Source organism: the organism of the source record quoted next, unplaced genomic scaffold, assembly GCF_019419815.1.
Source record: "Pyrus x bretschneideri cultivar Hongxiangsu unplaced genomic scaffold, Pyrus_bretschneideri_v1 Contig23, whole genome shotgun sequence".
NCBI lineage: Eukaryota > Viridiplantae > Streptophyta > Magnoliopsida > Rosales > Rosaceae > Pyrus > Pyrus x bretschneideri.
The window spans coordinates 2943235-2956994 of NW_025999535.1; the positions used below are offsets into that span (position 1 = coordinate 2943235).

General features: G+C 36.2%; 1 protein-coding gene across 3 annotated transcripts; it reads right to left on the bottom strand.

Annotated features, from left to right (window-relative positions):
• Positions 1-257: 257 nt before the first annotated feature.
• On the bottom strand, positions 258-13168 carry LOC125477926 (alpha,alpha-trehalose-phosphate synthase [UDP-forming] 1-like). Of its 3 annotated transcripts, none has more exons than XM_048585445.1 (18): positions 12947-13168; positions 6859-7285; positions 6583-6680; positions 6076-6464; positions 5165-5279; positions 4888-4989; positions 4463-4613; positions 4230-4318; positions 3795-3843; positions 3506-3606; positions 3012-3199; positions 2514-2631; positions 1889-2065; positions 1690-1812; positions 1516-1603; positions 1231-1271; positions 1034-1132; positions 258-893 (listed from the first exon to the last, which is right to left on the bottom strand). In XM_048585445.1, exons 2-18 carry the CDS (start codon positions 7214-7216, stop codon positions 480-482), a joined length of 2700 nt encoding a protein of 899 aa, XP_048441402.1. In that variant the 5' UTR covers positions 7217-7285; positions 12947-13168; the 3' UTR covers positions 258-479. The 3 variants fall into 3 exon arrangements, with proteins under 3 accessions (XP_048441402.1, XP_048441400.1, XP_048441401.1); XM_048585443.1 differs by having other exon boundaries at positions 1231-1361; positions 12947-13167; XM_048585444.1 differs by lacking the exon at positions 12947-13168 and adding an exon at positions 7910-8193 and having other exon boundaries at positions 1231-1361.
• Between the last annotated feature and the right edge of the window lie 592 nt (positions 13169-13760).

Below are 13760 nucleotides of genomic sequence, written 5' to 3' on the forward strand. Positions count from 1 at the left end.
TAAGATATGGGAAGAGATCCTCTCCGGATCTCTCCCTCCAAAGCCATCAAGTGATCCGAACATTTGAAATTTGATCCAACGGCTAAAAACAGTGAACTTAGTAAAAACTTTTAAAAGCTATAATAATTTTTTACCGTTAAATCAAATTTCAAAAACCTGAATCACTTGATCCTGAGCTTTGAAGAGAGATCCGGAGGATCACTTTCCTAAGATATAGCCCCATGTGGGCTCTACAAAAAGTTTGTCGGAGGGTTAAATTTAGCCCACTCGAGAGCAACAAGTCGCAAGCGTTGCTTGCTTACTAGGATACAGACTCTTGTCGAACAGGGATACAGCCCTAAGTCTTTAATCGTCAATGTGGTTTAGACGGTTTAAGTACGTAAACTAACAATAATCTAATACTTCAGCTGAAGCATTATAACTATCTACAGTGCAAACAGCTACCAAGTGAAGCTACACTTTCGAGAAATTCGAGAGCATTATATCTCTGAACCGGAAGATGAAGCGCTTGCAGAAGAGGCACCCGCCAATTCCTTCAGAAACGAGACAACATCATCCGAGGACTGAAGTGTATACCGAGCATTTGTGCGAGTCCGCCCGACAGAGCAAGAGTAGTAGTTCTCCTTCTTTAGATCAAGTACGTTCCACGAAACCTTTTCTGGAGATGGCCATCGTGGATTCGTGGTGTTGTGATTTGCATTTTTCTTCTCATGGTTTGGTAAAGGCGCCCGTTGCGCTTTGCTCTGAGACGATTTTGAGCCGCTTTTGATGGCCGGAGCCTTCAAAGAAGATCGCCTCTCGTTAGGCTTTAGTCCATCAGGTATCTTGGTTCTTGAAAGACTACTTGGATCAGGCGGAAGATCTGGCTCGAAAAAGGTGTACACATCTTCATCCTGTAATGAAAATGAAACAGACGCTTGAATACCACAAGAATGTCATAAATCGATGAAAAAAAGAGGGTTTCGAGTGTTGAACGCGACTCAAATAACTGGGTTGAGAGACGAGAAAACGCATGACTTGCGGAACAAGTTACCTTCCCAAGAAAATGTCCAATACACAGCACATAATCAATGGGGGATGTCATGGATTTACTATGAACTATCTCTCCCAATATACGATCAATTGCTGCACCCTGAATCGAAACAGAAAATTTTCAGAAACGAATAACAAACAAATCATCTGTTGTATGAAAAATATATGCAACAGGCAGAAAAGAGTTCTTAGATTCACCTTTGTCACACCAACTGCTCGAACCTCAACAGACCGGCTACCTTGAACAACATCAACAGAGGCATTAGAAATTGGGCCAGTCCAGAGATGCTGCAGCATATCTCTGGCTTGAAGTCTTCCAAAATCAACATCTACAATTATGATAAGGTGAAAAAGAAACAGAAACAAAAAGTAGGTATGAGAGTAACCAAAAGTTATACTTTCAAAAAACCATCTCCAAGTGAAATCGGGTTCAATGAACCCAATTTCTTTTTCTGGTTAGATGATTGGAAAAAAAGCTAGTACCTGCATATTTATAATTCCACACGAGGGAAGTTTGACGACGTTCATAATGTGATCGCGGTGTTCTCTCTTTGAAATACTCAAAAACATGCTGAAACAATAACATCAGCATTGTAAGTATGAAGGAAAGACAATGCAAGTAAAAGGAATATAACTGAATTCAAGGCTCAAGAGCACCTCCACACTGTTGACCCATTCCATATTCACATGTTCAGGCATTGTTGTCATCCAGTCTCCCTTTGTAAGGCGTAAAAACATCCCGTTTTCAGCTGCCAACCACATGTCAAGCTCCCCAAAGTTCTGTAAAAACACCCTAATTAGAAAAGGGATAAGGTAAGGGTAGTAAAGAACTTAGAAGTGGAAATGGATGAATTACATTATCTAAGACTTTTCTCTCACTCCCACTGAGGACCACAATAGTTGTTGTTGGATCATTGCAGAGTGCTGACAAGGTTTCTTTCAATTCAGGATGCAGTTTAAGTTCCATTTCTTTTATTTGATCACCTCGCCTCTCAGGTGTGTCCACTGATTCAGTTAATGTCGCATTGAATCCCTGAGTTCCAATCACCAAAAAGATCAGAAGGATGAAAGAAAATGCCAACTAGATGTAAAACCATAAAACCTCATTTTAACTACAATGCCAACTAGATGTAAAACCATAACCCTCAATGAGATAGCTGACAACTTCATGTTTCATGGTATCGAAATTGGTGCGAGTCTTGATGTACTATTATCTACTATAAATGTCAAACACTTCCACTAAATGACCGAAACCTATTATTTGGGGAGTGAGATTTGGTGTGTACATAGAGATTTGGTTACCAAGAAGACTATTCTGCAAAGCCTAATTATTATGTGCATCAAGCTTCCAATAATTGACCAAGAATACCATGAAAAAATCCATCAAATTTTGAATACCATGCAGATATATGATATGTAAAGAAAGATTCAATAGAGGTACATGGACATTACTTCTTAACTGGGACATTCCTATGACATACCAGTATGATCAATCGATTATTTGCTTGTAAATAACTTTGAATTGCGTCCTTGTTTGGAAGTGGCGGTGGCACCTGTCTGGTCCGTAATTGCGCCGCTACAACAGTATCGTTCAATTCACTGAAAAATAGTAATATGCATGTCAAGTCTCAGTATACAATCCATCTACTACATTTCGAAAGGGTCAAGGTATCAGAAATTGCATATGCAGAAATGTATCCAACTTCCAGTAAAAAAAACATATCCAAATTTTTATCGGTTTTTTCATTGTCCTCAAATGCTTAAACTGATAGGATGTACAACAACAACATCACCTTTTCCCACTAAGTGGGGTCGAAACTGATAGGGTGTAAAGGGAAAAAAATTTTAACACTCTCAATGTATGCCACTCCCAATCAGTAGGAACCATGTTAAATTATTTTGGTTTACCATCGTCAGACATAGCAAAGAAATAGTTTTGCGCTTCAAGAATTAAACGCATGACACTCAAGCATGCGTACCTTACAAAAGTTTCGGCCCATTCCTGTGCAGTGTGGGCTGTCACGTGCGAAAAATTATGCTTATGTCGCTTCTCTCTTTCTTCAGAGTCCATATTCAATGCTTGAGCAATTGAATTGGCAACTTCTGTGATGTTCCATGGGTTCACTAGAATTGCTCCAGCACCTAAAGACTGTGCGGCACCAGCAAACTACAGAAGGAACAAGAAGTGTCAAAGCAAGAAAAGGCATGAGGTAAAAAGATTACACTCCAGTTTCCATTCCAGCAAATTTATGACACTAGCTTCCACTCGAGTATACAGTTCTAAGACCAAATATTAGATTGTTTTAAAGATGATTATGTATGCTTTTTGAAATCAGATAAACTTTTCGTGCGTCGGATCCAATCCATGTAATATGACAGCCATAAAGACAGAAGATATGTTCATCAAATTGGTAGAAATGAGACGTTGAATGAAGATAAAGCATAAGAAAGCATGCAAGTTTCTAGTTATTACCTCACTCAGAATAAGGACCCCTCTCTTTGCATCCTGGCATGCCACAAACTCATAACTGACAAGATTCATTCCATCCCTCAGGGATGTAACAAGTGCTACATCTGAACAAATTGGAAACAAAAAAAAAAAAAGAGACAGAAGGAGATATCACTAGCTGAAAATATATATATATACATATTTTTTTTTTCTTAGATACTAGCTCAAAAGTTATGTCAAAAAATTATTTGCTCGAAAAAAATTATGGGTCAAAAGAAACAGGGAACCAGAGCCTGAGTATGTAGAATAGTACCAGTTACAGCATATAGTGCACACAATGCATGAAAGTCGAGAGAACGATCCTGCAGACAATAAAAAAATTGTTTAGGAAGTATTACATTCAAATCAAATGTAGTAGGTCTTGAAACTTGAAATAGATGAAAAAACTACCGCTATTGATCATAATGGCGATTAAACTATTACACTGTATCAAATAGTGCTACGCAGGAGAGAGATAATTCCACGACAGATGAACTATAGGTTTTTAACTAACTAATGAACCTTGTTTCATAAATCTAGCATTTCAAATTCAAATTATGCCTGCGAATATGCTATCATCATACAGAAAGTTAACAAAGACAGACCAATAACATGACATCAACATTCTTCATATTAAATTCCACTGAGTGCCAAATATGCCCTTTCAATAATATATCATGGAATAGTTACTTAGGAAACAAGGACATACCAGGTGATGTATTGGGACAGCGATCAAAGTTCCAAATCTGCCATTAATTCTCCCAACAATTTCATGAACCTGGCTTGTAAGTTTTTGATCTGCAGAAATGCAAGATATGTAGTTTATACATCATAATAAAGATAAAACAAAGAAATGAAACGAGTATATAGATCCTACCCTATTATACTCGCAACTAAGAGTACAAAAACCAATTGACAAAGCATCTTAAGGAGGGGGCATACACTCTGGAACATCTGTTCTTGTTGGCACTGCAATTTGCAGCAAAACCACTTTGTCACGCCAAGTTGGGTTTTCCTCAAGAAACTTTTCAAACGCTAGTAACTTTTGAGGAATTCCTTTAATCATATCAAGGCGATCAACACCTAGCATTACCTGAAATGTTAAAAACAATCATCATACCTAGAGAAAAAAGAGGCATAAATTTGGAAATGTTAGTTGTTTTTCCTCACTGAAGACTCTAAACAAAAAAACAACAAAAAGCTTCTAAGGCTTCTATTCCCAAAATCTTTTTCGAAAATGAACTAACTTATGAAGTCCCTTGGAGTAATGATGCCAAAAAATAAAGAAGTTTAACAGAAATAAAGGTCTGTTTGCGTTGCACGAGTGATCGTTGCTACTCTCACTGAAACAACAAAAGAATATGTACCTTTCTCCCAGCGAACCGTTCTTTCAATTCCTTAATGTGATCTTGGACTTTAGGAACCTCAAGTCCACGTATGAAGCGGTCTGAATCTATTCCAATAGGAAACTGAAAATAAAGCACACATAACGTAGCAAGTACAGCTAGAATTAGATTCCAATGCGTGTATATCAGTCAAAATTTTAAACACTAAACTTTGTATAAAAAGATACTAGAAACCTTCAAAGATAAAGTACCAAAAAAATAAAATAAAAAAACAGGTAACAATTAAACAGATACAGACCGCAGCCACTCGAGTAAGCCTCCCTTGATCCTCAACTCCTTCAGGTGTACCCTCTAGTCCAAGAATGCGAGTGCAAGCACTAACAAAGTGCCGTGCATAGTCATAAGTGTGAAAACTGAAAAACAAGACAAAAGTCACAAAACTTTATAGTCGCTATGCGTATTACATTTTTGTGCAAGAAATCACTTCACACAACATCTCAAAGTAGCAAATAGAACTTCAATGAATTTATAGTTAACTAAAGCAGTCAACACTATTCCCGTCCTAGTAATTGGATACCATATTATTGCCTCCTCATTTTGCTAATTGAAATTGAATCACGCTTTAATGGTACAGACCCATTAGATATTCTATTATTTTATGGTTATTCTGGATGATTGTAGCATAATTCAAAAGAGGAACGGAGGCAATGTTCAATGCATAAGATCAACAAAAAGACATCAAAACACGTTATTTCTACATAAATGGGGTTTTCTATTTCTGAAATTTCTGAACCATGTGAAAAACAATAAGCCATATCATGCCTCATGCCAGCAAACTAATGCAGTTGAAGATAGCTTGAGCATAAAAGAAAAAAAATATCACGGCTAGACATAAATATTATGCATCAAGGATGAAAACCAGATAGTGTTAAGAATTTGAGGAATAGAACAAGATGTCATTAGTTTTTGCTGATATTTTTTACGGATGACCTAAATGTCAATTGGTATAGATATTTTAAGGATATGTTTTGGCCTGATATTGCGTGCATATGTCAGTGAAAACATGAAATACTTTCTCAATGGTAGATGCAAGGACAACCAATCTCGATAGATTCGAAAGATATGTCAAGTCTAGTAACAGCATTTCTCAATTATCCAGCGAAGTAAATTGCAAAGAAAAGTAATTACTGGTGCAGAAGGAATAATTACCCAACTAAATCAGCTGCAAGAACTGCACGTAGTAGTTCTGATCGTGAGGGCAATGTCCTATGGATTTCAGAAGAAGGAAAAGGGGTGTGGAGAAACCAACCAACTTTCATTTTACTATCGTAATCCTTCAAGCATTTTGGAAGAAACATAAGATGGTAATCATGGCACCAAACTACGTCACCCTCTTCATAGTGCTCATTAACTACAGCAGCAAACATTTGATTTGCCTTCTTATATGCAGCAAATTGTGACTGGAAACTCCGGGTGGTGGCAAGTCGATCTTCTTGTGGAAGTCCAAGGTAATGGAAAAGGGGCCACAAAATATTGTTGCAATAGCCATTGTAATATTGATGAACAATCTCCTCGTCAAGGAAAACTGGAATACATCTCTGCAAGGAACAAAACAACCATTTTAAAATTTCATGAACATTTACACTGAAAGTTGTATACATCATCAATCAGTGAAAATGAGCTGAATCTATGTCTATGAATGACAAAATTTTGAACCTTATCAGCAAGAGCTCTAGTAAGCGCCTTCTGTCCAATTTCATCCGGCACATTTACCCCGGCCCAACCAATCCACCTTGCCTCAAACTCCTTTACACCTTTGGAAAAAACCATCCGGTACAAATTAGGTTCATCTTTGGAGGTAAAATACCAAATCTTAAAATGAAAAGGATATCAACACAATTGAAAATCTTGTCCCCTGTATTAAAATGATACACACAGGAACACACTTCGATAAAGGATTATCAGTATTTAAAGAAGAGTTAAAACACATACCCAAAAGTGCACTGACCAGACCCCCTGCACTCATCTCCAGAGACCATGAATCTTCACCTCTTCTAATTGCAGAGACAGGTAACCTGTTCGCCACAACCAACAGTCGTTGTCTGCTAGGCCTCCCGTCTTGCTTTTCGTATCCCTCATTAAGTGCCCTTGCAGCTGCAGCCCCTTCCAAGAATCGTTCAACATGGGCAGCATTTGAGTTTTCATCTTCTCTTAACTGCAACTCAGGTTCAAATGTTTCATTCAAGTTCAAGGCCTTGATATTTTTCCTTAGCTCCCTTTCTCTCAAGAGCCGTTCAATTCGAGTTGGTGGGATGTGGGCTGAATTACCGTTGTACTTGTTCCCAGGCATACGTTCTCTCTAGTAATGAACCCTGCCTTCTAACTTTACTAACACAAGCGATCCTCGAACAACTGTGCCCTACATTTCGTTTAAAGCAAACTAAGTCATCAAACATCACCACAGGCCAAACAAAAATCTTCCGCATTTTGGATGCCAAGAGCAAAATTCGTAACACACTTGGTCAGAATATCATAAGAACATCTCTACAGCAGTTCATGATAATCTTGTCACAGAAACAAAAATGACAAGAAGGTCTACAGAAAAATTTAATAAAAATCATCCCAAGAACATGATCCGCAGTAAGAAAAATGGGGTCGACCGCTATCTCCTGGTTTTTTAAAGTAGCAATTTAAAAACTCACATTCATAAAATCAACATGAAAAAGGTTAAAAGCATAAGGCAAAAGAGTAAAAAATAACAGTAACAGGAGATGACAGAGAGAACAAAGCCCACGGCTCAGCTAGTGACGGAGTTCTCTGGTTTTCTCAGCCAAAAATTATGAACATCATTCAAATGAAACAACAGACACCGAAATACGAACATACTGAAACCTTCAGTTTGCTGTAACTGAGAAAGCAATATCATATACTGTTTCTGTTGGCATATTTAATTCTGTCCAAAGAGTTCAAAAGCAGCACAAACAAAACAAGAAGACAAGTAAATAAAAAAAACCCAATTCTTGAATTCTCTCTAGAAACTCACCTGTGACTTTGAGTTTTAATCAAATATGCCTTTGGAGATGGATGTCAACTAAAACACAGTCACTGGTTTAGAGAGAGAGAGAGAGAGAGAGAGAGAGAGAGAGAGAGAGGTGCTAATCTCCAAAATCTGAAAACGTAGTGAGAGAAAAAACGAAAGGAGCAACAAAATCCTCGTGTAAGCTTTTAAGGTACAGAATCCTTACAGCCATGCAGGAGATATCAATGATTATGTTGTAAACAGAAATATTTATACCCGAAAGGAAAGAAAAAGAGATACTTTGCTTAGTTCAGTGGTTTATACAAATGGCATAAATGCTCTGCTATATTAGCAACTAAATTAATTGAGGGCAGTAATTGTTTCTGTTGTGTAATTTTCATCTTTCTCTGTCAATATCTAATCTACTTGTTATATTTGCACTTTTCTATATATAATCCACTGCTATATGTGTAAGTTTGTAAATATAGAAGTATACAAATATCTACCAAGTTTAATGGAATAAAATCATCAAGATTTACGTTATAGTTAACTCGTAATCAAAGATAATCTCAGTTTTTTTTTTTATTCTTCTAGGTTAGAAGATGTGGTTAGGAAACAAAGGATCAAGGCAAAAGGGTAGAGGAAGATATAGATAGGCTTTGACTTAGACTTTGAGTACTTGGAGTTAACGGAAGGTTTGGCGCAAAACCGCGTTTCAGAAATAAATATAGCTGACCCTAATTAGTGGAGTAAATTCTGCATATTTTTAGTAAAAACATTTATGTGTTAATTGTCCTTGTTCTGTTGGAAGACCTTTGGAAAATTAGTGTACAAATTTAAGTGAACCTATACATATATATACTGGAAAGAAACAACTCTCTTATCTTCTCACTCGATATCTATCTCATCCAGAACAAAAATTTGATAAAAACCAAAAACAACTGGAACTCACTCCATTATATTTCCTTTTTCTTTTTCTTTTTCTTTTTTGTTACATCACTTTCCACTTTTTGCGTACGAATTTTTTTTCTGTGGTTTTATTTTATTTTTAACAAATTAAATTAGCACAACCACACAACACGCATTTTAAAAATTTACAGAATAAGTTCCATCCAACTTAATCTCAAACAAAAGATGGTACTTCGAATAAAATAAATATACGATATATTCTCATATTTTTAAATTATATAAATTTAATTCTCCTAAATTTCACTAATTAATTGTACTAAAAATAATTTTACTAATTAATTGTCTCGTCCTCATGAAGTTCAAAATTATTGGGACCTACACGTTACCAATAGCAAAATAACATAATGGGTTCTTCTCTAACACATGTCACATTAATCCAAGGTTTAACCAAAAGTCGAACTCAAATATTAATAAAGAAATGAAATTGTTAGTTGTTTGGAGAAAAAAGAATTAATAAAAATTAAACCTGCATTAAAGTATATATGCATGTTTAATTTTCGTCGTTGCCCTAACATTAACATTTTAAAATTGTGATAGTTTGCTTAGTTCGTCTCGTCCAAGTCTCAAGGAACTAAGGAAGTAATAATACATCAAATGATTGTTAACCTACTTTATTAGAAATAACAACAAAAGTTGACAAGAGTGACAAAGCACATCAATCAAACTGTTGCTACTTGATAGCGACATGACCAACACCCTAGAATACTGGACGATGCACATTTGGGCCTTACAAAATGTTAGTGCTGTCGCATGTTGATGCGTAGATGATTTCTGGCCGATGATCCATGCAAATTAAGCACATCACTAAAATGTCCTTGTAGCGAAATGGCCAATTTTCAAAAATATTGGACCACATAGTTGAGCTTCAGAAAATGTTAGGAGCAATCACTCGTAGACGCATAGCTGATGTACATCACTAAAAAGTTGCTATAAAGACATGACATGCGTCATAGAATAGTGGTCGACTCACGCTTGGGCTTCAAAAAATGTAAGGGCAATTGTGCATGGTCACATGGTTGATTTCTAGCCGGTGATATGAGCAAACAACACTGTTAAACTGTTACTTTCACGACATGACTCATGTCCCAGCATACTGAATTACAAACATTTTGACTTCGAAAAAAAAAAAAAGTTTGGAGCGGTTGTGCCTGGACATGTGACATAATAAAGGAATACAAAATTCTTTCTAAAATACAAGGACCTCCTCCAATTTTATTTTGTAGCGATTTTGATCCTATCTATAAATTGACTACCATTTTGAAAGATTTTGAAAGATTACCCACGAGTTTGACGAAAACAAGAATTTTGACTCAAGTGTTAACTGCTAATTGGTGGAATTTCCATCACTACATATTATGACCCACAAAACATTCCATCGATCTGACTGGGTTGTTTGACATGTGGGTAACTCTCGATGCATAATTAAGTTTGAACTTTGAATAAATGGTCAAACAAATAATTCTCCCTACACATGGACAGGCAATTTTTAGTCGGGAAATGATTCCTTCACGTCTCTCTTTCTACTTTTACACACTCAGTTTAAAACCGTTCATTTGATTTACTTCATTCAAATATAAGAAATAAACAAAAATGTGCGGTAGGAGATAAACGGTGTGTGAAAATCATTTTCTACTAAGACATTAGTAAAATAAAGAAGCCAGAACATGCTAACATGTTATTCATTCATTTGATTCTTGGATTATAAAGGCAAAGGTACATGGCTGCGCATAAAGTTGAAGGACAGAATTGAGGGCGAAGACTTAAAACACTAATTAAGCGCACATTTATGTGGAAATTCTTAACAGGGACATCATTTTAATCAACGACATGTCAGACTTTGACTAAATAGGATGAAAATATAAAGCAGCGACAATGCCTAGGACCACAAGTTGTATTTACCAAACCAAAAAAAGCACCAAACACTTTAGTATTCAAGTACAATGATCTGTTAAGCATTTTAATTAGGGACAGTAAGCACACCCTTAACTGGAGCAGAATTAACGCTAAGTCTAAAAACAAAAGCTACATCAAGACGCCACCCAGGTCAAAATGAGTAGAGGAAGATCTATGAAGACTTTGAAAGAGATTTTAAGAAAACATATAGAGTACGTGGAGCTAACGGATAACTTGGTGCAAAACCGAGCGCAGTGGCATTCTACAATTCATACAGTCGACCTCACTAAATGGGTTAAGGCTTGGTTATTGTTGTAATAACTTGTATCGTAAAATAAGAAGCTCTCTATAGCTGAGAAGCGACCATTGGACCTTAAGCAACCAGAAAAACTTGTACATTTCAACAATGGTTGCGAAAGAGAAAAATTTAGATTTATCTAGCAATCAAAGTGAAAAATTCAGATTTATCTAGCAATCAAAGTGGCATATAAAAATTAGGTAAATAAGAACATATAAACAGCAGGCACTGGAAATCTGAGAGAGAAAAAACCGTAACATTCATTGACTTGTTGAAAAAAGGAGAAAGAAAACCTTTTGGCTTGGAAAAAAAAATATGCCACTGGACTTTTTTAAGTATCTTCTTCACGGAGTATCTTTTGAATGATGATAAAGATTTGCTGGTCCTCCCTCTCTGGCTTTTTCTTATCGAAAAACAAAAGAAAAAGGAAAAGGGGGTGACAAAGAACCACAAACATGTGATTAAATGGAAGGAATAGGCCAATGAAGTTTCAAGGAGGTCATATGATGTGCATGCAACGCTCAGTGCATTGTTTTCTTCCCTGCTACAGCAAGCCAAGTGGAAGAGGGCAAGTTATATGTCACCCGGATATACCACTACATGGCGTCTTGTGCCAATAGAATGAGAACATGCGGATAAAAATTTACACATAATATATGGTCATGTGGACGCCATCGTAACGGTGTGCTGTTCCATACAAGTCCTTATCCAAGCGGCGTTGGTATTATTGTTTTCCTGTGCTGTGCTCAAATCAGATAAGGGGAGGGATCCTTTTACTTTCTACGGTGCAAAGCTCGTGAAAAAACTCACCTAGTCAGAGAATTTGTAGCGAAAAATTTAAATTTATCACACATGCAAACCAAACTTTGGCACCCAGATTTCGGTGGGTCCCATTTTTGGACCAAATTAACCATCCAATCAAGCTAGCAAACTTATTTTGGTTTTGGAGACGGTAAAAAAGATTCACATCATGGTGGAATTTCGGTGGAATCTCATCAAGGGCTGTAAAAAGGTTGAAACTCTAGCAGACAAACTTTTATCGCCTAGTCAGCTACACAAGTGTTTCTTTTTGTATTCAAGTTCGAATCACTAGTCGTGTTTAAATTAGTTTACAGTATCGACGTTTTCTAGCAGATATTTTCTAGCAGACCGTCATATTAAAACATCAAACTACAAAACACTTAATCAAGAACTTGATTAGTGCTAGAGTGATTATTTGTTATGAACTTAGAAGGCATGACGCCGAAAGAAAATCCAATCTGGTTCTGCATAAAATGGTACTTTTCGACACAAGGCGTAAAAATTGTTTTTTGATAACAGTACTGGAAGAGAATATGAGTGACTAGAAGAGCTATAGGCTAAAGCAAATGAAGTTAGTAAGAACTCCTTCCATGGTGGAGGTGGACAGATCACTACCAGCTGTTTACTAACTTCCCTAACAGAATTGTAACTGATCTAACTAAGCCTGCAAGTTGTTGCATTTTTGTAACAGAAAATTCTCCCCAAAAATTTTCTCGGCCTTTCTCATATTTTCTTTGATTTTCCTACACATTTCCCCTATCTTTTTGAATGCTCTGCATTTCACAGTCATATCAAAAAAACAAATACAAACACATACGTACACACACACACGAATATTTGATGGACTATTTCGGAGGTCTGCAAGATTTATTGGCAAATTAAATGGAATTGCTACTAAAATCTATTACTTTTCCAAAATTGATTCGCAATAAATTGAAATTAATATAATATTCTGATTTCTTGAAACTTAATTCACAAGAATCAATACAACTACGACAGAAATCGGATTCGATGAACAACCAAAGATTAAAAGCAATTGCAAACACTGGATCAAGCAAAAAGAAAGATAATTTGCATTCAGAAAGAGAGAGAGAGCTAACCGATTCGTTCGAAAATCGACTGGAGCTTCCGATGAACACTGAGAGGTCTTCGTCGTCCGATTGCGACAGAGAGAGAGAGAGAGAGAGAGAGAGAGAGAGAGATGGAATGTGTTATGGAGAAGTGAGAGAAGGGAAATGCAGTTGGTGGGAATATCTGGGAAGAAATGCGAGCGAGAGAGAGGAGAGAGAGTAATTGGGAGACAGTGGTAGTGTCGTCAGAAAGGCTTTTATGGCGGGAGAGAGAGAGAGAGAGAGAGAGAGAGAGAGAGAGAGAGGAGGAGGAGGAGGAGGGGCTACCAATCATTTGGAGGGAATTTGTTCCCCTTTTGTTTATTTTTTAATTTTTTTTTCTTTTTGGATAGAGAGAAGGAAGAAAAAAATAATGTTAAGAATACAAAATTTTAAATCAAATTTACAAACCAAATTACATGTTACCAATAAAAAAACACGTTAGTCAATATTTAGTAATAATTAAATCATCAATATTCACATTATTTAGTTTAAAATTTTAGTTTTCCTAGTACTACTGAAAGAAAAAAAAGAGGCTATGTTGTTTTCTTTTATGGTTGGATTATGATACTGCATGAACAAATTCTAGAGCAAGAAAAAGTAAAATATTTCGAATGGATAAGAAAAGAAGCTTGCATGCATAGAAAATTGTTTGTGAATATAAATATGATTTTGTACTAAATTGAATTTAAGGGTGCAAGTTGAACATGAAATGTTAATTTTGATTAAAATTTCCTAACGACAGCACACCTTAATCAAATTCAACATTTTGGAAATTCAAAATCTAAAAGTTTTGAAAAACAAA